Raw genomic sequence first — 23,861 nt, forward strand, 5'->3', positions numbered from 1 at the left:
GGAATATGATGGGTAAATGTAGTTCTTTCAAAGAGTTGTGGAGCATTGTTTTCTTTCAAAATATGTTAATGGCATGGAAAAAGGCAAGCGTTTCTGATAAAGTTTATTGCAATAGTAAATGTTAGAAACAAGTCAGCAGTATTGAGCAGTCCAGATTGTTTTGGAAGCTGCAGGCAGTTGAATGATAGATTACAGTTTAAGCAGTATATTTCTATAACATTTGGAAGCAGAAAATCTAAACCATTTTCACAGAGGGAATGCATCCTGGAAACGTGCAGCAGTTGTCATGATTAACCATTGGAAGGCAGCTCTGTGTTCCGTCCTGCAGTAAGAGTCCTTTGAGGAAGGGATATGTAAGGGAGTGTTAACAATGTGCTGTTGCTGGGGTATGGGGCACAGATGGTACCTGGGACCTGCCGGTTTCTGATGTGAATGCTCTTGAAGAGTTAACACGTGAAAGCTGGAAAGACTTTTTTTTTTTTTTTTTTTTAAAAAGAGTTACAAAAATTATTAAAGGCTGCTTTATGGTATTTATTCAAGAACATCTAATTGGTAAATAAACCGTAATGCATGAAAGTAATGGGAGGTTTCATCATTTTAAAGAGATGTTTACATATCTGGTGGCATTGCTGACAGGCAGCTAATACGGCTAGGTAGGCCTGGTAATGGTTTGCTACAGACTGAGTAAATATAATAAACACTTAATAATGGGAAACCCTCAGGAACAGTAAACATGACTAGCTAATACCAATAAGTAAAGATTTCACTGTTGGGTGCAAAATTGCATAAATGTGTATTTAATGCGTACACGCAAACTAATCGCTTCAGCTAGATACATCGTACAGCGATGCTGCTGGGATCAATGCTTAATGGTACAATTTCTATTAAGGTATGCTTTTCCTGTAGTAGGTGGGCAGGGAGCCAATGCTATGTAAAGTCACTGATGTCATCCCAGGGCTGCTGATGGAGGGGACATGTGGGACCAGAGACCCTGAGACTGATGTACGAGGCAGCCGCATCCATCCTTACATGCCACTGCTGCTGTGGTGTCGGACCGCAGAGGTTCATTTTATGGGATGTTGTTGAGTCCTGTAAGGAAAGTCTTTTAGTCTGTCAAGCAGCTTTCCAGTGGAGACTGCTATGCTTGAAGAAAGTCTCTTCAGTCTGTTATTTTAAATGTATGCCCCAAAGCAGGTATAAATGAATGCTCCTAGTGTGTCCATTAGACAGCTCATAAATTCAGATGGTGCTCTGTTTCATGCTCAGTCAAATAGACTTTGGTGGCTGTAATGCAGCAACACAAAGGCATTTTGAGTTTTGTGAATGCAACAAGGAATATCAATTCAGTTCAGCTTTATCCATGAAAAGTCCCATGAAAAAAATGAGTAGGAGCCTTCCATGTGTTTCGCTACATTGTTTTCCTACCTTGATAAAAGTTGCTTCTCTTCAGCTTTAATAAAGTATTTAGTAACTGGAGTGAAGCTTTCCCACATGAAGGAAAAGGGTGAGAAACTGCCAAATGAGTTTACAGGATCATCAACAGAAATATTTCATGGGGGCTTACAGAGGATCCTTTTGTATGGAAGTGGGAGAACTAAAGATATAAACTAAGTCCCTACATGAGACGATAGTTTGTTTGAAGTGGCATACCAATAAAATTGCTTTTTTCCTCCCAGCTCTTCTGCGTTTTTGAAGAGAGCATGGAAAAACCCCATCAAAAGGGTTCATAAAGGTTAAGACCTTTATGGTTGTCAGTGACTTTGAGGTTCTTAAATAAAGGCATTAAATAAGTGGAATATAGAGTGACTATACCATGGGCAGTACGTTGTTCTGTCACACCTTACAAAGTTTAAAATGTCATGAGTTCAGAACATGTTTCCTCATATTTATGCACAACATAGAACAGCACAATTGCTCAGCTAAATAAACAGGACATTTTCAATTATAAGGTGCCATTACCTTTGTGTGTTCTTGTCATTTATGACATCAGTGGGTGGTTAATTAAATTGCTCCTTTGGACTCTTCAGAAGGCTGTGTATTAATTGTATTTTAGTGGTGGTATGCACATTGCTCAATGTTTTAATGTGAGTAAAAGTTGTTTACCTCTTCCTTTGGAAATAGTATTTTTTTTTTTCTTGAGGTTAGTATAATATGGGGCTTTGTGGTGGGTTTTCTTTATTTCCAGTAAAATCTCATTATTCAGCTTCTCATTGCAATCATGTGGTATGTTTAGTTGAAATCAAATCTTAAAATCATAATTTTCCTGCTGTAAAGCACTGCTAAAACTGCGGAGCCTGTGTGCTAAACCCCATGTTGATGGAGGGAATAGGTTATCACTCAGGAGAATGTGCTTCCTTCAGCCATTTGGGACTTTTGAAGACGTGGCTCCTGAAGGCAGTTTTGGGGCTCAGACCCAGAATTTTGATTCAGCCCATTGACTGAGCAGACAGATCCTGACTGTCGTCCTCCACCTTCATCTGTAGTGAGAGCAGTGCTGGTGTTTGGGGCTTCGGAGGGAACCTTGTGGCTGCAGAGCTGGGCTGGGCAGCAACTTCCGTGTGGCACGAGGGCTCTGCTTTTACCCCCTTCCTTTACTGTATGGCATTTCACGACACCATTTCACAGTACAGCTAAGATCCCCATGTTAAAAATCTTGATATCTTAGAAAATGCCATTTCCAGACATGACTTTCTTTTTATTGTAATTAATGACACTTGTGTGCTAGAGGAAGCCCACGTAGGTGTAGTACTGGTGTGTTGACAGAGGAACTCTGTAGTCAGGATTGGTTTATATTTGTTCTCCAAATGAAAGGTGTATTACAGGCAAATGCTCAAATCCAAAGACAACGCCTCCAGCCTAGCATAAATATCATTGGCATCATCATTTTAGTGCTGCTGGAAATGTCTCTAGCAGAGGTCAAAAGTTTCCATAGTGCTCTCTAGGTCTTTGAAATATCATTGCAGGCTTTATCTCACTGAAAAGAGCAGAATGGGCCTTGCTTCTGATCAGACAATTTAGTAAACTGGTCTGGTGACCTCAAGAGGGGTGATGTCTTGTCTAGGCTGTGCAGCTCTCCTATGAACCAGAAGAACATCAGTCCTCTTCATTATGCTGTTTATCCAAGCCTGTTTGTTTAAGACCATGTCAAGCCGAGAAGAGTCAAGAAAAACAGTTTGGGTACTTTTTCAGATGGGTAACTTACTTTGCAATCATGTTTTCTCAAGTGGAGGATGGTATAAAGACCACCCTGAAGTCTTCTGAAGCATCCACTGAGACCTCAAACTGAACCCTTTGCTGCTGCAGCATACTTGTCTACTGCTGATTTATAGTGGTGTTTGTAGGTTTAGGGTTTTGTTTTTCATCCACTTTATGGAACTAAATGAAGGGAGAGGACGGTGTCTTGAGGGATATAGTGGTTATCACATTTAGCCGGCTGTAGACTTTCCTGCATGTCATTTGTGTTATGTCCAGTATAATGGAAAAGTAATAACTAAGTATTCAATTTGAAAGTGGAATTATTGCAGTCCAATATACTGGACTTTATAAAAGCTGCTGTGGTTTGTAGTTTGTGAGTCTGCATATATGCAGTATATCGAGTATTCAAAAAGCCAGGAAGTTAGTTAATTTCAAAGAAAAACAGAATACCTTTTTTTTTTTTCCTTCTTCTTCTTTTTCAATTGACAAAAGCAGAGTAATTTCAGGATATAAAACTGACTTTCTGCACTGAATACCCCTCTAGTATTGAGCTCCTGAATTATAAAACTATACAGAATTTGAGACTTTTTCAGAAAGTATATGCAGTTTCAAGAACAGTTTCAACATTTCATTTTAATTTTCTTTTTTAAAAAGCAGAATTTTCTTCAATAGAAGAGAGGAGGAAAGAAAAATAATGTTGTATAATCCAATTTGTTGTTTTTCTTGCTTTACATAATATTCATAGCATGTGGAGAGCATGACAGAGACTTGAAATGTCCTGTATGTGTTGCAAAGCCACTATATACATGGAGTTATTTAAGTATTCCTGTGTGTTTGAAACCCACACATGCTTGCCGGGTGTGCTTACAAAACTGTGATGCGCTAGATGTAGTAGTACTGTTTCATTATGCATTCATGAGAAATTGCTTGGGACATTTTAGCCTGCTGTTAATGTTAGGTTTAGGATTTGAAAAGGACACAGTGTCAGTAAGCGCCTGCAGATCTTTTATGCTGGCTTCTGCTTCGGTTAGTATTTACTGAGCCACAGTTATTAGGGCTTCACTTGTATTTGTGTGAGGTTAGGTGATTAGATGAATTTACTGCTTTAAGTAAATCAAACCCTGAGAGCTGCTTAGTGGTTATAGGAGGGGCTGGTCCTGTTTTTAATTACCCACCGGTGAATTAATTTGTGTATACCAGCATGCCAACAACCTTTTTCCTTGAAGTTCCCTGTTGTCATGTGATATCCCCTCCTCCAGGAGAACAACAGTATTTTCTTCTTTTCCTTTATGTTGGGCAGGTATGCTGTGCTCCTCCCTCGCCTCCGCTGGGATGGAAGGGTAAGAAATGTAGGCTAAAAAGGTGATGAAGGGAAGGGGCTGTCATGCTCTGTGTTGCGGGTTTTATAACATATCCTCAGTGCTGGCTGCTGGGGAATTGTACCTGGGTGTTTCTGGGGCTCCGCTCAGCATTTTAAAGATGCTCTTCTTCAGAGGCTGGGCGCCGAGTGCTTAATTGCAGGTTAGACCCTGTGATGAGAATTACAAACAAGAAACGAAGGGAATGCTTTCAATTCAGCTTGTTTCAAATGCATAGACTATTCTAACCCAAAGTGTAAAGTGAATCTCTCTTGAATTAGCTGGTTTGTGCTTTTGTTTTCTTTTTTTTTTGCATTTCTCTTTCTGAGGGTTTTTCCTAAATTATATGGGTCTCTGATATGTTGTATTTAACAGGTTGATGCTTTGCAAAACGTTGTGGTCAGGAATCTAAATTTCACTTGCATGAATACAAAGGCTCTTTCTGGTGATTTGCATGTAGGTATATGAATTTTTAAAGATAAAGAAATTTTAGCTTTGCTCAGTTGTAAAATTCAAGTTTAAAAAACACATTTCATGAATTACGTGAGATTTCTGACATCTTTGTAGTCAGAAGGTGAGAAAGGAGAAGTCAAATAAAAGGAAACATTTACACTGATATAAGCAGAGGTCAGTGTACATTCTGGCTGAAATTAAACCAGCATCCTCCTTTCTCATGGCTATTTGTATTATTTATAAATGCATGAGATGTGTATCGAGAGGGTGGCTGGGAAGTAAGCTCTTAAATGCGAAAGCTCTTTGGTCTCCTAGGATACGTGTGTAGTAATAGTTGTACAGTTATCCATAAGGTTTTCCAATAGGCAAAAACTAGTAAACTTCCAGGTAGCCTTTATAACCACCTTGCAAAAAAGGCTTCACATTTCATTGTGCAGTGCGTGCAAACTTTAAGTAACACAAGTTCTCTGGTTAAGACTTTTTTAAAGCCAAAAAGGGAGGATATACTCCTGAAAAACAGAACGAGAAACAGAAGATCATTCATGCATTTGTTTCTTTTTACTAAATCTGTTTTCAGGACTTCTTGTTAGACAAAATAAAAATTAAGAGCTCTAGTGTGTAGGTATTTTGAAATAACTGTATTTAATGATTTCAAGTGGAAATGTTTGTCCCAGAAGAATTAATTCCTGTTTCACTGTTTTACCAGGATTTGAGAAGGGGGAGGAGGGAAAGAGAAAAAATGGGAGAGCAAGTGAGGCATCAGGTCTGGCTGTTAGGAGGGTTTTTTAATTAAAGATTTGAAATTGTTGATGAGGTTCAGTGGTTTTGTTTGAATATTTTCTTACCCTAAGCATACTGTGTACCACTGTTTACAGTAATGATTTGGGACAAGGTTTTATAGCTAGTTCATTGCATGCTTTGACCCCCAGTTTGCAGCTAAATAGGAATCTCTGAACCAAAGCATCCCCTCGGTTACATTCATAAGTCTGAAAACAGTCAGGAGGGCAATGGAGAACGTGGGTCTCCAGCCAGCCAGAGTCCCAGCAGATGCGCTGTTCTCCAAATCCAGCATCCAAAAAAAATCCGTCTTTTATTGCATATGGGGAAGGTGCAGTGATTTATTTTCATTTACTTAGTGAAAAAAACCAAGATTTTTTGTAAACCCTTTTAGTTTTATATTTACTTCCATTTAGTAGTAGGGATTGGCTGAAGCTAAAGCAACACAACATGCTTTAACAACAAAATAAGTATCAGTTCAGAATTTAACCTTACTGAAACTTCATGTTCAGTTAAACCGGTCTGTATGGACAAGCAGTAAATCTGAGTTCATATATTTCCAGTTCTGAAGTTTATAAAGGGAAATGTATGCAAATTACCCCTTTTAGACAAAGTATTCTCTATTATTGTGGTAACTTTCTAGTGTAACTTCTCAGTTCTGTGAAAGGTTTTACCTTTTCCATCTTAAAATTGTTCAGCTAGGATGGCCTTCTCAGGACTCCTTCCCTTTTCCTATATGTTTTCTTTACGTTCGCTCAATATATGGAGGCAGACTGGTTGCCTGGGATTTTATTTATTGTTTCTGTGTTATCATCCCATATGAGTGGTAATAAGAGACAGTATTGCTTGTAGTTGAGTATACTGCTTTTAAAATAAGATGTCTCCTTTGAATGAAAATCTCATCATGTTCTTGACTGCCCTTTCTGGTTTCCAGATTGCACTCAGAAAGGGTAGGATGAAGGCTTTTAATTACCCTGTTTGCCTAGCTCTTGGTTCATTAAATTGGATTTATTAGCTTTTTAACTCAAAAGCAGTGAAAATCAAGGCTGTTTCTTGTATTTAACAGTTCTTTACAGAAATGTGAACAGTAGGTTTTTTTGACCCAAATGTCTGTGTCTAGCTGGAAACTAATAACTGCAGAACAGGCTTTTTGTTTTTTTTCTTCTGTGGGTTCCCTCATACTCCTCTATACTACATGCTTGATGCAGAAGGGATACCTCATTTTCTGAGTATTCCTTAGCTTTTTAGCAACTCTGCCAGGTGAAGATGACTTGTGGCATAGTCTCTTTGACCCACTAGACCCTGTTCCTATGAGCCGCTGGACTGCTCTGAACTTGGTAGTAAGTTTGAGTCATTTCTTACAAGATCTGGATTTTATGAACTGGCAGTTTGCAGGTGAACTTCTGAGTAATTCCTTGAATCCCTGTTCTTGCTGTTAGGAGCGGAGAAGCTTGGAAATATGTTATTTCCAAATAGTCCATTGCATGCTAGTGCCTTTGCATTAAGCTAACCTGGCCTTACCAACACTGCTGCTTCTTCTGTACGAAGGGTAGGCAGGTATCTACAGCAGCCCAGGACCTTCTGCAGCATTTTTGAGGTCTCATCATCTTTGTGCACAGCACTGCTCCCTTTTCATGAAAAAGAGATATATTCCATGGGAATGTGAGTCTTCATCGCAGAGACAGCATAATCTTTTGGATTCATTTGCACAGCTCCCAGTACAGTAGAAACATTGTCTGTGATGGTTTCTGGCTCCTCGACAATATAGCAATTAAAAAAAAGGTTTATAAAGTTTAAAAAATGTTTCACCTAAGTATTTGGCATAAAATATGTGAAAGTGTTTAGCATGGGTTAGGAGTAAAAAAAAATAGTATGGAAATAAATGAGAGTTAGAATTTTTTTATGTCTGTGAACCTAACGTAACTTGTTGAGAAGTGCTTGGTTTGGGAAAATGAGCGTTGTGGTTAGGGAATGCAAAGATGATGGGTACTCGGGAGGCTGAATCTTCTGCCTCTTAAAGACCTTTTTCCAAAAGCAATGCTAATGAAGTAATATTCTTCAAAGCAAGACTGGTATTTTAAGAGCTAGCTCTTTAGGGTTGAATACATAGAATAAATGAGGAAGTGAAAATTGTATCATCCCCCACAGAATCTCAAATGCAAAATTTCACCGTGCTGAGAAGAGATTGGACAGGGAGGAGGAGGAGGAGAAGGTTGGCTACTTCCCAATGTAGCATGCTTCTGTCAGCCTTTATTGCTGGAACCCTTTTGACCATGAATACAGAAAAGTGGTGCCTGAAGTTAGGAATCTGAACGTCCTACCTGCTGGGGCTCTTCAGCACATCGCTCCTTTTCCACCCTCTTTCCAAAAAGTAGTGATCCAGAATTCCCTACTGATGTGAGTAAATGTCTTCTATATGTTTTGCAAATTCATGACTTAAGTATCTGAGATCTGAAATACATTTTTCTTTCATAATTTTAGGACTTTGTTTTTTTAACAACTCAGCTTTTTTTTGCTAGACGAGCATATTGGTCAGAGCCCTGATGCTTTCCCACCCCAGCAAACTTCTCCTGACCCCTGTTTCCTTGTGGGACAAGTAGTCTTCTCTGAGCACTTAACCTTCTTCTACTTTTATTGGACAGTTTTATTCTAGTTTATTTATAGTTATATATATTAATATATCTGTTACATATAATTTCTGCGTATGGCTACCGGTGTGGTATTTTACATAGGTGCTACCACTCACATGTCTTTAGTGTAATTTTTTTTCTTTGATTTTATTTTAATTTGTACTACTCACTTAGAAGGTAATGATTTTCATTTGTCTGCCTTTGTTTAGGAATCTTACTTTTTTAGACAAAGAGAACAAGACTACCAAGGAAGGTGGCCAGAAATGCTGTAACAGCAGTTCAGCACTCACTCCTCCATATTATTCATTCTGCAAGGGGGAAGTAGAAGATTGCTGCAGTATTTAGACCCTGTCACTCATTTGAGCAGGACCTGTTGGCCTACTGTGTGTTGCTATGCATCTTTACTAACATTTTCACTTGAATCTTGAAGGACTGTTTTTCAACAGTGCTGCTACTGAAGTAGTTTCTTTCTGAGAGCACTAACAGGATTCACAGGACACACTGCAGCAAGCCAAACTTTGCACCTCAGGCAGATAAATAACTGCACTATAAAAGCCTCCCTATACAATAGGTGCTGAAATTCTGGTTTTTTTAATATATTTATATATATACTTAACATGCAGTCAGCCAAGCTAATAGGGAAAGTCATTGAAATAAACAACTAGCAAACATGGTTAGGGGATAGAGAAATGTTTTAGGAAAAATGTTTGGGGTTTCTTGTTGGTTTTTTTGTCATTCAACAAATGTTGCCTCCACTCTTTCTTGGTGGCTCTGGAATTACAAGGGCTGAATTGGAGAATATATGATTCCTACAGTTGGACTAAAAACATATGCAGTGCTGTCTTTGCTTCCATATTCTTTGTTAAATCTGTATAACCAGACTTGACTTTACATAGTCAACTCAACGTCCACTTCCCTCTCTGAATCCTGTCTGGAGGCCCCGAATCAAGTACTAGTCTACTATATATGTAAAGACCTGTTTACATACAAAATATTTAAATGTTTTTTATTTAAGATATTTGTATATTTAAGACTACAGCTTCTAGATCTAACATGTTCTTGTTATGTAAATTCTGATGATGCGTGGAGCTGTTTATTTTCAGTATCTGTGTACAGAGTACATCTATCTGAGGTATGGTACATGTACATATAGAGAAGGTCTCAGTGTAAGGTTTTTATTTTCTGACAAGTGTCCTACAAAATAATATGGGGGTATTTTGTATAAATATAAAAGAGCACGAGGACAGGTCGTGCTCTCCCTTTCCTGGGTGCTCAAAGCTGGGTCGGGCAGCTGTCTCTGTAAATAACCTTCTTACACAGATCAGAAGGAAAGTTCTCCCTGGAAATTAGGTGGAAATTAAGTTATGTACAGCAGCAAAGCAAAATGTCTTCAGCAGAGTTAATAGGGAAAGGCACGGCCATCGCCCTAAAGCATTAAGAATCAAAGAACTTGCCTTTACTGTGGAGTTAATTCAAGTGACAGCTAGCGGATGACATCCTAACATCATTCCCAGGCACAGGTGGGGCCTGCTCAGGCATGACAGTGCTTTCAGGACAAGTCACCTTTTTGCTAAGGGGTGGCTGGAGCCAGCACAGCTTTCCCTGCTCCCCGGTCATGTTCGGCTGCGGAACAAGTGGGGTGGTTTTGCAGGTGAACCAGTCACTCTGCATGCGGTACCCCTGCTCACGAGCCAGTCATGTCTCCTGGCTAATTTGGCCTGCTTGTAGGTAGCCTGAGTTAAATGCTCTTTTGACTGTGGGCTTAAGAAAGCTTTTATTTTCTTCTTTTTGGAGAGTCTTGATGTGGTGATACTTGTTTTCTTTCATTAGGAGGAAAATAAGCAGTCTCTAGGCAGGGCAGACCTGTTTAGGGGATTGCCTTAGGTCTTCAAGTGGTGCTCCTGAGCTGCCAGGATGCTGTTTGGCAGGTTGAGGCTGGAGGCTGAAGCTGCAAACCTTCTGTCTAGACCATCCTCTGCACTCTTTCTCTTGTACTTTGATGTGTCTTCCTCTGGCCGTGGGTTGTCATGGGTTCCCTGCAGCTGATGAGCACTCGCTCCCACGGAGGACTCTGCCCACTTTCCTGCAGAGCAGGGACAGTGTGTGGCTTATCATTTATCTGAGCTGTCTTTAAAGCGTGTCCTCTTGGCTCTGTCTCACATAGATATTAGAAATCCTTATTTCAAGAGAGATTGTTCTTTTTTGTTAGCTTAGTAGGAGATAGCTTCATATTTTTCATGATGTGGCTGAGCTAAAGAACTGCTTAGTAACAGCATAGCTTACCTTTCAAAATAGCTTTCCATCACTCAGGTTGTGGTTGACAGGGGAAACCAGCTGTAACATGTTACGCAAGGTGGCATACGCCCAAAGGAAGAGATGGAACTGGTGTTTCTCCCTGAAAATGGTTAGTCCTGCAATTTAACTACCCATAAAGTTCTTTTATCCTTCTTTCCACCCCTCCACCCCCAGGTTCTCTCTGTCATCAAAGCCATTGTGTGATTAATCCAAGTGTTGTTTCCCTGAATTTTCTCCATGCACACCTGTAGGGATGGGGGCTGGTTATACAGAAGAGCAGAAAAAGAGCTTCCTTATTTTCTTTGAATCACTTCAGCTTCTTAAAATTTGAATTAATCACATCAAATTCTCTCTGTGCATATGCAGGAAGCAGCTACATTTAATCTAGTTAAGTGTTTTCTGCTCATCCACGAAAGTCCCTGTTTCAGGGCAAAGTGCGTGGGGGAGGGCTTTCCAGAAGGTTTAGCATCTTGATGGACAGCTTTCTGCTGCCTTCATCTCTCCAAACAGAAAGGGTGTCACATATGGCAGGAGCTGGTGGACAGATTGCACTGCAGAAAATAACCATGGTGGATAAGCAAATGTTTTACTCTTTCTTGCCTTTCTCCTCTGCTCCATCAGTGAGAAGAAAGCCTTGCTAATTGTCTCCTTGCGATGGATTTTTGACTGTTGGGGTACTTTTTTTGCTCCCACTGGATATAAAATCCAACGCATTACAACACAGGTAATGAGATACTGCTTTCGTTATGTTCTTTGGAAGGAAATTTCTCTGTGGCTCTACCAGCAGGTAAGTGTGGGTTATTTTCACTTTCATTTCACTTTGCTCCTTTTTTTTTTTTTTTTTTTCACTGCTGCAAAATCCCAGAAGGGATTTAGGAGCTTGTCGTACGAGGAGCGGCTGAGGGAACTGGGGTTGTTTAGTCTGGAGAAGAGGAGGCTGAGGGGAGACCTCATCGCCCTCTACAACTACTTGAAAGGAGGTTGCAGAGAGCTGGGGATGAGTCTCTTTAACCAAGTAATAAGTAATAGGACAAGAGGTAATGGCCTCAAATTGTGCCAGGGAAGGTTTAGACTAGATATTAGGAAGTATTTTTTTACAGAACAGGTAGTCAGGCGTTGGAATGGGCTGCCCAGGGAGGTGGTGGAGTCCCCATCCCTGGAGGTGTTCAAGAGGTGGGTTGACATAGCACTTAGGGATATGGTGTAGTTGGGATCTGTCAGTGCTAGGTTAACGGTTGGACTAGATGATCTTCAAGGTCCCTTCCAACCTAGATGATTCTGTGATTCTGTGAAGGAGGTTTCATGCAGAATTTTTCATATGCCCAGGTCTAAAAGTTGCAAACCTGCTTGGTTGTTGGGAGACGTGGGAGCCTCTCAAGCCCCCAGGCACTTGTCCCTCATTTTGTGGTTTCTGCAGTGGGGTGGCTTCTGACACCAAGCAGGGTTAGCCCCCAGAAACAGGCCCCTCTCTTTCCACTTAGCAGAAAATTGAATGTAGCTACAGAAAATGGATTTTCCAAATTGTAAAGGTGGCCACTGCCTCTCTTGTGAAACAGGCTGGCGGAGAAAAGTAAATGCTTGTGAGAGAGGCTTCAGGTAAGGTGGGCAGCAGCGGCTGCCATGCCTGCAGAGAAGGTGCAAGTTCAAGTTCTTTCTCCTCCAGGGGGTTCAGGCTTCCTGCAGGCCAGGAGAGCAGCCCAGCCATCCGAACCTGGGCGGCTCTCCTCTAGCTTGGCTCGTGTGTCTTGCTTCTTCCTTTTTCAGCACTCCTCTTGTTCAGTAGGAGTATGCAAAGTTTAATCTGTAGATGCATAGATGTATCTTCATTAAAGATTCATACTCTTTCTCCTTCTATTCTGATATGATTTATTGGATGTAGCTCTGTATTTGCTATAAAGAATGGATATTTTGTTGCAGAGACCTCTGTAGGCTCACAATCCTCTCTTCCTTGTCTTGTTCGAGACTGATTTGACTAAAGTAAAGCTATTTTAATCTCCTGGTCCCAAAATAGAAGCCATTCCATTTGTGCTGTAGAAAATGGCTGCAGGATGATCTTTGCGTGTTTGAGCAAAACCTTCTGGCCACTTGTTTTATCTCCAGGCACTGTGTCCTTCTCTTTCCTCCCATCATCTCCTGGTGTCGAGCATCCCTGGGTTTGAGGTGCTAGTTTTGGGAAATTGGCATCATCCACCTTCTCTCCTGAGGATGGATGGCCTCGCATTTTCCCTCAATTTCCCCTTTCTTTACATCTCTTCATTCCCTGGTGTGATGGTTGCTTGGACCCCTAAGCCTCCGTAAGCAGCCATGGGGCAGAGAGGGCAGACATTCCTCCTGGCAGTTCCCCCCCTACCTGCAACGTGTCTCTTACACGCCACTGTACAGTGGGAGCCCTTAACGTCTCAGCGGTAATTAAAGCCCGTAGCCCCCCGTTGCCATGGAAACGCAGCACTCCACAAATACCAAATACAACTTACAGTCCTGTTAATTTTTCCAAACACTCCTTATTCTCTGGATTTAAGCAGGGTTTCATTTTGCAGCCTGGAAAAATTCATAAATACCCAGCAAGGGGAGCCCGCGTGCACGTGTTTTTTAGGATATTGCACCCCTGAGGTGGGGAAGGAAAACCATTGCCTACAACCTGTTGCCTTTGCAGCAATGATGCTACATCAGCATCTGGTGTAGGGCTGACACAGTGGCTGTGTGGGCATTGCTTTGATGGAGCAAAAAGACAAGTGCAGAGGCAAAAAAAGAATCTGTGAAGAGACGGTTTTACTGCAAGCCCAGCATTGCCTGTTTGTGGTTCAATGAAACAAATTCACTGTTCAGGCACAATTTTATTTAGTTTGAATATAAAAATTCCCATCATTCTGCTGAACGACTTAAACACGGAAAAACGTTGTTTGTTGGCACAAAAAATAGGTGTATTGGATAATTGGCATGCGGTGACAGTGTGTCTGCAGCATTAGCAGAACTCTGTCCCAGTCTAATTGCTGTGCTCTGCTCATCTCTCTTAGGTTTTTTCCTGACTTTGAGTTGCCAGGTGCCATTTCTTTAACAACACTTTCAGCTGTTTGCATTTTCAAAAGAGGAAGAGTCTAACAGGATTGCTGTCTCATAAACTTGGAGTAGAATCGAAATGGGGTTTGGTGTTTGAAGACAGTGCAGCCCTCAGCAGATATCGGTGTAATTAACAGGGATATTGTAAAGTCAATACAAGTTGCTAGTTCTGCTTCACTTATTTGCTGTATGGCTTTAATATTAAAGCAGAGATTGTATCTAATGAGCTAGGTCACGCTTATTGGAAGATGTGAAATAACACTTTTCCCCTCTAGTGCTGTGTGTCAGCTATTTATTCTCATCATGTTTTTTATTACAGTTTCTGCTATCTTTTATTATTGCACTCGAGCTAGTGTCTGCTTTGAAAACAGTTGTGAATCATCGGTCTGATGCCGTAATTCCGCTGAAGGACACTGGACTAGGAACTAAGAACTAATGTTTAATTGGTTATGATGTGGTTTTAAGCAATGGATGTAACCACTGTCTAGTTTCCCCCTCCTGGGGCTTGTGTTAATCCACTCCTGACTGCCAGGAGATCCCGTTCACCTCCCTGGTGTTTGAACAAAGCAGGGGAAGAGATCCTTCCTCACTAGCTTGGGTGCTCAGGTGCTGTGGCCATGGAGAACAGACTTCAAAAATCCTGTGACATTTTAAAATTAATCCAACCTTTCCTGAAATCCAGGGTGATGACCATACTGTTATTCAGAGTTATTAATTGATACATGTTACGTGTTGCCTTGCAAGTACAAATCTGACTGACTGTGAAAGGACTGTCTGACTTTAGGGTCATATGAAACCTTCACTGTGGCTGTTAGAGCTTCTCTCCATACCCTCCCTTTCCCCACTGCAGGGAGGATAAGAAAGGGATATGCTGAGGCATTCCTGTGCTGCCAGCAGGCAGCAAAATTTTGAGCCCTCTGGGATGAGAAGCAGCAGCCAGTGTCTGGTGGCCTCGAATTGAGAGGAAACACAGGTGGACATTTTCTCACCTGCAGTTGGTTTAAGCTACACAGCATAAATTAAACATTGATTCAGTGGTTAGATACATCATGGTGAGATGTCCAGTCTGTCTTAGAGAGTTGTTAGCCACAGAACTGAGAGATCTGTGTCCCAGCTGTTTTGGGATACAGGGACACCAGAGTCCAGCAGAGGAGCAGGGGTGTCATTCACCAAAGGGTGTTATTTTGACCTTTGCTTTTGATTGAGGAAATGGCATAGGGTAGTAAACAAAACAGGAAATTGTGGTATATTAAAGATAATTTTTAGAGAGATTAGTTCATAAGATGGGTATTTTCCTTAGTTGTTTGCTTCTGGGGTATAGTCAGATATTTTTGTAAAATTTTGAACAGTCAGTTAATGGGCTCTAAATCTTCAGGATTTTAATAAGAGAATTTAGAAATAGATTAGAAATTAATTAGAAATTTATTTAGAAATAAATCTGAGAGCATTCATTGCAAAATACATATTTCCATTAACTTCAAACTGAAACTAGTGTTAATTATTTGTGACATGTAAAAAAAGACAACCATAGTAAAAAGGCTAAGGTACTGCTGCAATTCTGGTTTGCTTGTGGTTTTGGGGTTATAGTGCCCATTCAGACAGAAGGAATAAACATAATGAAATCTGATGTAGGTATAAAGCCTGACATCTTGTGCTTTTGTAAAAATGTGTCGAGCTTCTCCAAAGAATGTTAGTTGAATCAGTTAAGTCAGAACTAGAGGAGGCCTAAGGATAAGGCTGTCTTTTTTAGCCTAAAATCGCTCTCATGCACAGTCCCGTTAAATAAAATAAAAATTTGCACAGTTGGATGTCCAGTCTTGTCCAGTTCCCAAGTGGATTGAGATTTAAAACTGAAAGCAGGGCACCACCTGCACTGTTTGGATGTTGTAATGAAGTCCCAGGAGAATTATTTTCTAGGGAATTACATGACTTAAATAACAGGCCTGGCTGGCTCTTTTACCTTCTTTATAATTTTTATAATTCTGACTATTTTTCCTGTTTGCAGCTTTCCTGAGCTGATATTGTCCTGTGGAGCTGGTGATCTGCAGTGATATGAGATATGGCACATAATATAAGGGATGCATAAAGGAGGTTGAAGTAGGGTAATGTAAATGGCAGAGCTCTGGTATTGTGGATTTCAGGGATATAGTGGTTTACATCAATGAAATTCAGACCCTGCCTGCCATCCCAATTGTTGCTCAGACCACAGACGTTGTGTTTGTGGACTATGTAAATCAGTTGAAATTATGCACTGGGAATAGCCTGTAAAAAGTCTCGGAATTTATAATTAGGCAGCTGTGGTATACAATCAATACAAATCCTGGTGACTGATTCCTCAGTCATGGAACAAGCTTGCCCCTCATGCTGCACAGCAGTGAAGGGCGTAGACAGCAGTGCAAAAGTGAAGAAATCTCGATGGAGTTTTTTTTTGGTTGGAGTTTGGTGGTTTGTAAGTTTTTTTTGGGTGGTAGTAGTGGGTTTGTTTTTTTTTTTTTTTGAATCTTCATGTTTTAGTCCACTATTTCTCCTGCAGCTCTGTCAGAAGAAAGGTGGTGAAAAGGTGGTCACATCAGCTGCAGAAAAGATGGTGGGGTATTTATTGATGGTTTAAGCTAACAGGGCACTGTCGGTGCTGGGAAGCAGCTAGAGGCAATGTCAGCCGCCAGCAGAAGCAGCCTGCCGCCGGCCTGAAGTGGCACCTTGGCAGCAGGCACAGCCAAGGGCGGTTGTCCCTGCACCAGCAGTGTTAGGACACTGGGACGAGGCAGTCGTAGGAATGGGTCTGTCTGCTCACCCCCTTCAGTGGTGGGCAATAGAGAGTGACTGCCCGTGTTTCACTGAGGACAAACTCTTGCGATTTCAGTAAATAGAACTTGTCTCTGGATATACCTTTCCTAAGAAAGAAGGCTTGAATTATCATGACAAAACATGGCGGTGAAAGCCTGATCGCTCTATAACTGTTCTTATTTTACTTTTTGTTCAAAGTTTATAGTAAGCTATTTTAAAAAGTTTTTAACACACAGAAAGATTTACCTTCTAAAAGAGGAGTGCAGGTATCTTTGACCATAGCAAGTATCTCATGGGTATATTTACTGTATGACACTGCCTGGTGCTCTGTAGCAGACTGCCATGTGAGTCACTTAGACTCCAAAGGATAGAAATACTAGAAGCCTTCAAGAAGGTGAATTCAGGATGCTCGCTGTCAGGGGTCCATAACCAGAGCTCTGTAACTGCAGTGCACAGAATGTTCCCTGGCTTCTTCCGTAGCCTTGCTGATGTAGGACTTGCTCCTTTCTTGGAGCCTTGGTTACTTGGAGAAGGAGGAATAGTCCTGGTCATAGTCAGTAGTAGGAGTAGGTCTAGCATTTGGGCAACACACTCTTAAAGTGGCTTTCTCTGCCCATTCTGCATGTCCGTTTCTTCTGTCCTGCTTGTTGGTGTTGCAGGTACCCCCAAGTACAATACATGCCATGTGTTCCTCTCCTGGTGCCTGAAGATGCAAAATAATTTGGTAAAGTCACAAATCAATACCATGTTTTTCTAGAACATTTATCTGATTTATTTTGCATTACATAAAGAAGAGCCATTAGATGTGTCTCATCCCTTCTGTGTTAATCCTGTAGCATGAACACAGAGTGAGAGAGCTGCAGTTTGAGCACAAGGGCCCCATGCGCTGCTCTCCTTATCTGCTTTCCAATCCTTGAACTCTTACATAATATGTTTAAGACTATTTTTTGAGTAATCTCTTTTGGGGTCTCATTTTGCATTCTTAGTCTCTAGTAACAAAGAACTGCTGTACTCTTCCCTCGTGAAATCCTTTCCAGAAGGTGCGCATTATCTACTACGAGGCAGGGCAATTTCCACGGCAGAATAGATGCCTGGATTACAAATTACTATTTAATCCTTTTTGCGTCAAAGGATATAATAATCCTTGTAAAATGTGCTCTAAGTCTTGTGCTTGGCTGTGTGAGGTTAAGGGGCAAAAACCAAAACAGGGATTCTCTTAAATAAGACACGGTGAAATGCATGAGTTCCGCATGAATTTCAGAACATATTTATGACTACATTTCAGCAGCTAAAAATAAAGCTGATGGGATGGTACCTAGACTAGCAGTTTTCATTTCTTGGTTTGCTTGCTACTATGCTAGAATAAAGTAAGTGTCTGTCATAAGTCTTGCTTGCTGAATTGCAATAAAGAATTTAGGCACAAAGTAAGCATTGCTCAAGTTTGATATCCCCCCACCCCCCCGAACATTTACCAAAACTAATGAATGAGGAGGTCTCTTAAGAATGTGATAAAATTTGTTTTATTTTCTAAATCATCCCATTCAGAGTGTCAAGCAATGTGATTTTTGTAAGGCAGAGAAGGGTAAATAAGGTTGGGAGGGTGATTTAGTGTTTGAAACTGCAGACTAATGGCTGCACAGTTTTCTGACCAGGCAGCTATTTTAAGAGGGGCAAATTTTAATAATTTACAAAGTTTAGAAAATAAATCCAACAGTGACAGACCTACAGTACTTTGACTGATGTGATTATTGTCACAGTAAGTATGCTGTAATTTTCTTAGATAAAAAGCAGAACAGGTTAGTTGTTTGGAACCAATAGCTTCATATGATTAGTTTATTTTATATTTTTATTACTGGCCTGTGTACTAAATCAAATGTGATGTACTGGATAGAACCAGTCCTTCTTACTTTGTAGCAACCCACAGAGAAAACCTGAAGGTAAGTGGTGACATATATGCAATATTACTAATGGAAAAGAACAGGGTAAGCGGTTTGTTGTGGTTATTTTTATGCAATGTATTTAGACCTTTAATGTGTAATATTCTACATTAGTAGTCAAAATCCAAAAAAGAGAGTAGGACCAGATTAAAATCATAATCTCATATTAAAGAACACATTCAATTACTTGATCATATAACCATTATTTCACAATAGGGTATTTTTGTGCTAGATGCTAATTGCACGCTTCTAGTGTGACATTGCATAATGCGGTGTCCTTGCTGTCACAAACTGGTCATCTTGCAGGTGAAAACTGTGCAGTGCAGCAGCTGTTACGAAGCCGTAAAACGTTCATGTTGTAAAAGGAATAGTACTTAAAGATTTTTTTATTTGCTGTTGCTCTCTTCTATGACAAATTTACAGAAAACAGGAATATTCTCTTAATCTATCTAGCTGTTTTGTTTTAGTAAACCCAGAAGAAGTCAAAAGTTCTGACAAGAACTTTCATAGTTCATGCAAAATGAATAGTTTTTCTTCATTTGTTGCAGAAAATGACACTTGACTGAAGAGTGTAAGTCACCCTGGAAGAAGTTGCTTCCCTCTGAGCTTTACATGAGCCACCCCATTCTATGAGGAGGAGGAGTAGGATCTGTCAGCCTTCTTAGCTGTACAATGGGGACTACAGGTGATGACATGGCTTCGGTGGAGCAGAATGCCTCCTTGAACCCTCTGTGCTTTGAGTGTGGCCAGCAGCACTGGACAAGGGAGAACCACCTCTACAACTACCAGAACGAAGTGGATGATGACTTAGTCTGCCACATTTGCCTTCAGCCCTTGTTGCAGCCATTGGACACTCCCTGTGGACACACTTTCTGCTACAAGTGCCTAAGGAACTTTCTGCAGGAGAAGGATTTCTGCCCGCTGGACCGAAAAAGACTCCATTTTAAACTCTGCAAAAAATCCAGCATTCTTGTTCATAAACTGTTAGACAAGCTATTTGTTTTGTGTCCCTTCTCTTCTGTGTGTCAGGAAGTCATGCAGCGATGTGACCTGGCAGCACATCTCAAGAACAGGTGAGCAGTGCAGATGTTTGCATTGCATGTTCCTTACATGCTTGGTAGGCCAGTTTGAGTAGCAGTAGAAATTGGGGGCAGGAGAAGGGAGAGGGCTGGTGGTGGTTTTTAAATTCACAGTAGAAGACCGTAGGAAATGGTCAGTCTGTAACTGTGCACAACTAGAGTACTGGATCCTGTTTGGACATCGCACCAGAAATAGTGAAGAACACTTGGAAAGAGTCATGGGGGGAATTACATGATTCATTAGAGGTCTCAAAAACGTGATTTAGCAGAAAAAGTTAAAGAAAGTGGGGGTTGTTCATGGTAGGGGAAAAAAATGAGAGATGTGCAAACTCTGTCTGCAAAGAGGAAGGAAATAGTACAATAGTAACAATGGAGATTTAGTTCAGATTTTAGGAAAAAAGCGTTTATAGTTGTCTGGCACTGGCATAGATTGATTGGGTGGTGGTTGTGTATTCCCTGCTTTCAGAAGTGTTTGTGACCATGTTTAGCCAATCTTTATCAGGAACAGTTATGGCAGAATTGGTTCTACTTTGTTAGGCACATGGGCAGGGTATCTCTCAAGACTTCTGCAAGACCTATTTTTCTCTGTTTTTAAAAAAAACAGTTTACTGAACAGTTTGATGCTATGTCATGCGAGCATGATGTAGTTTCTAGGGATGTTTGTTTGTTTGTTTTGACTGCTTATAGAACACTTTCAACACCCTGTTAATTTGGTAGAAACTCATCACTTTACACCAGTGGGATGTTTTGGTGCAGCTTTCAGAAGTAATTTTGAGTCAGAGAGATACATTCCAATATTACCTGTTTAGGATCTTATTTTGAACTGTTAATAATTTTATAGTTCTTCTGCTTTATGCCATCCTACCCTAAATATTTAAATATGGAAAGGAGGTCATGATAGAATAAGGAAATAAGATTAATCTAAGGTTGGACCACATGATCCTTGCGGTCCCTTCCAACCTGGTATTCTACCATTCTATGATTATCAAATTCAGATAGAATGATACTTCTATTGTGCAGATTAGTGTACTTTGTTCTTCCAGCAAAGAAATTGCCTCCATACCATGTGTGTGGTAACCTGCCTACGTGAAGGTGTTTCTTCTCTGTAAGGGAATGCCATTTTTCTAATGGAAAAATGTTAAACTTGTTTTGAGGAGTATGTTTGACTTCTTTTGTATCCTCTATAGGTTGGAGAATATTTTCAGTAAATAAAGAGATATATTTTCTTTAATCATTAGCTGTTTCATTACATGAGTCATGAACAAAAACTTGGATATACCACTTATGTTAAAGCTAAAATATGGTGGAATTAATGAATCAGGGCTAAAAAATTATTATGCGTATCTATACCAACTAACTTTAAACATTTCAGAGATTTATGAAATTTCAAGAGGAGTACAGTGAAGAATTACGTAGAGAAGGAAATTATGTATTCAAAGGAAATGCATCTGACTTCAAAGGATCCAGTTTGGGTGAATTGTGTCTGCTACCAGGAAATACTCCTTGTGTACAACTCAACGCTGTTTGAAAACCTATGTTGATTTTGCAGAGAGAGGTTTCAGAAAAGTACATAACTGTCCCTGCAAAAAAACATAAACCCGGAAGAATAAGCATTGCACATATCCGTTGTATATAAAAGGCACTAGGGAAATACAATTCAATATGTGAGCTTTTGTCAGCAGCTTTCATAAAAACAAGTATATTGTCTGGTGACTCTGCAAAAATGAATGATACGAGTCCTAACTCTTCTGGTCTCCTCAGTCATCAACTGAGATGAGATCTTTTCATTTCCATGACTTCATCATGTGCTTTGTTCTTACCTGCTTTGCTATCTTTCAATTTGATACTCTTTTTAAAAGCTATTTATTTATTTTTTAAAGCAGCCTGCATAAATTTCAGCCCTTGCCCATTTCATGAGGGTGTTTCATGGTTTGGTAGTCTTACCTGTGCCAGCTCTTTGGGCAGAGCCCTCCACGTCAGGATTGAAAACCTTGGGCCCAGAGAGGACAGTGGTGATTGCAGTGGGATGGGGAGATGTTTCTTTTCCTGTCACCCTCCCCAAAAGGGGGGCAGTATTAGCTGTGTGACTCTTCCACCAGCCCTCAGTCTGATCCAGTGACACTGGTGGCCCCCGGATGGAAAAGTTCATTATAGAGGTGCATGAGTCTACCCCATGAACTTCTTTCCAAGTCTTGGTCTTTGTCGGTTTGGAGACTCTTGGAGATCATCTTTAGGTGGAGGGTGATATTGTGGAGGAGATTGCTTAGGAGTCAGGTGTGGTGTGGATATGTGTGCAGGCAAGTGCTCCACACAGAAGGGGAAGAGAGCAGCCACTACCTGCCTTGGAAACAGTTTGTTCATGTGCATATTTCCAGCATGCCCTCTTTCTTCTTCCCCGCGTCCTGAAGGCTTCTGGGGATTCATAGCCTGGGAGGACCTTGGGCGTGCAGGACATGCAGCAACACTACAGACCATGGTGAGCCTGGAATTGCCTGGGTTTTATTTATTGTTGTACCCCCACCATGAATATACACGTGTGGTGGCAGTGTCAGGGAGGTATGGGGACTGATGAGGAGCCTTTCTCTCTATTTTTTTTCCTTTTTTTTTATTTTTCCACATGGTTTCTGTGTTAGCTTAGGCTCTTGCTTGTTTCTTCCAGGCAAGTAATTTCTGATCTATATGATGACTTGGGGGTGGTGAGGAAGCCTAACTGTTTGTTCCATTTATAATCCTAACATTAAATTAATTTGATTTTAATAAAAAGCAAAATGCTAGCAAGACTCCTGCTACACATTTGATTCATCTTCTGGTTTCCCACTGTCATATCCCTCACCTCTTCAGTCCATTTTCCTTGGCCTTGTTTTACAACAGGGCCACATAATTTACTTGTACGTGGAACACTATGTATGCTCTCTTTAGGTATCTATAAAATACTAATTTGCTTAATACACAAGCTTATTTTGAAATCCAAGTGAGCTGAGTCACTAGCTTTTCCTGTTTGTCGGCTGGAAAAAAGCTTTCAGTTGCAGAAGGCTGCTCATTTTCAATTCCGTCTGTTGTCCTGGGATGCTGATATGCATTTTGAGTATTTTGATTTACAGTTTTCAATTAAGTTTATGTGCAAACATCTGAACACCTGTAAATTATCATTGCTGACATAAATGATAACAGCAACTGCATAGTTTGAATTTGATTTTATATGGATTAGTGAATCCAGTAAAATTCTACTACTGATCATTAAATGTAGGAAAGAAGTATAAAATTCAGTATTATTATAATTTTCAGCATAGTTTAATATAAACCAGTCTCAGCAAGCCCTTACATGAGCTAGTTTGTATTTCTAAGAAATACAGTATGGTTGGTTAGTTTTCACTGTCTAAAAACATTCACAGTCAGGTTTTCCAGTGTTGTTTTAATCGGCTTCATTTGAGCATAAAAGCTGGAAGAAAATGTCATTGTATCTACCACGTACCTTGGAGTGTAAGGTTACTGCAGGCTGCTCCAGCGAGGAGATGAGAGGCACGAAACACAAACTTGATTACTTCATGGTCACTAATTGTACTCCATGATTCCTCACTTCATAAAGAAAATATTCTTGATTTATCAGTCTTTCAGTTTCATCACATTCAGTTGGAAACTGTGGTTTTCAAAGTTAATACATATAATCTGATTTAAAGGAGAAAAATATATGAGTAATGCTGAGTTGTACTGTTTTTCCCAGTCACTTGGTATAGAAAATTTGTTAATGTTTAGTAAAGTAGGTGCCAATTCCACTTCTAACTATCAAATATAAATTTATCAAAAGGAAATCTGACAAAAAAAAAATTGAGCTTTTCTGTGTATGATATTAATTCAGTTAATTCTTATGGATTATTCAGACCTGAAGAAACTCCATTGTACAAAAACATGCTCTGAAATTTGTCCAACGTTTTAATGAGAGGTTTAGGTATTGTGTTTATGTATTGCCTTTGAGCTGGGCTTCAGTTTTCCCCTCCTATATTCTCCTATGGTAGAGGATCTATCATTTTGCATGGAGACATTTTTCCAAATGATTTAGTGTTGAGACCAGCATTCAAGTCAATTTTATGTCAAATTAAGTTTGAACTTTATATACAATTGTATTTTCTGGAATTGAAGAAATTATTGAGCTGTGTGCCAGTCAGCACACTTAATATATGGATTTAGATTAACAAGATCCATGGGAAAATTTGTTGTATAGATACAGAGTTTTATCATTCAAAATCTTGGCAATCCTGGTTATTTTGGTGTTTATGATAGTGCTGCTGAGTCCTG

At 40.2% G+C, this 23,861-nt stretch overlaps 1 protein-coding gene across 9 annotated transcripts in view; it reads left to right on the top strand.

Moving 5' to 3' along the window:
* The window catches only part of LNX2 (ligand of numb-protein X 2), a 59,971-nt gene that overhangs the window by 12,977 nt on the left and 23,133 nt on the right, over positions 1–23,861 (top strand). For 7 of the 9 annotated variants that reach the window (XM_074859910.1, XM_074859909.1, XM_074859915.1 and 4 more), the window contains one exon: positions 19,038–19,562. In XM_074859910.1, the coding sequence (XP_074716011.1) occupies positions 19,162–19,562 (401 nt within the window). In that variant the 5' untranslated portion in view covers positions 19,038–19,161. Of the gene's footprint in view, positions 1–7,976; positions 8,181–11,238; positions 11,496–19,037; positions 19,563–23,861 lie in introns of those variants that run through there. The other 2 variants (XM_074859916.1, XM_074859917.1) reach the window with 2 other exon arrangements.

The sequence above is a fragment of the Strix uralensis genome, chromosome 2 (assembly GCF_047716275.1).
Source record: "Strix uralensis isolate ZFMK-TIS-50842 chromosome 2, bStrUra1, whole genome shotgun sequence".
NCBI lineage: Eukaryota > Metazoa > Chordata > Aves > Strigiformes > Strigidae > Strix > Strix uralensis.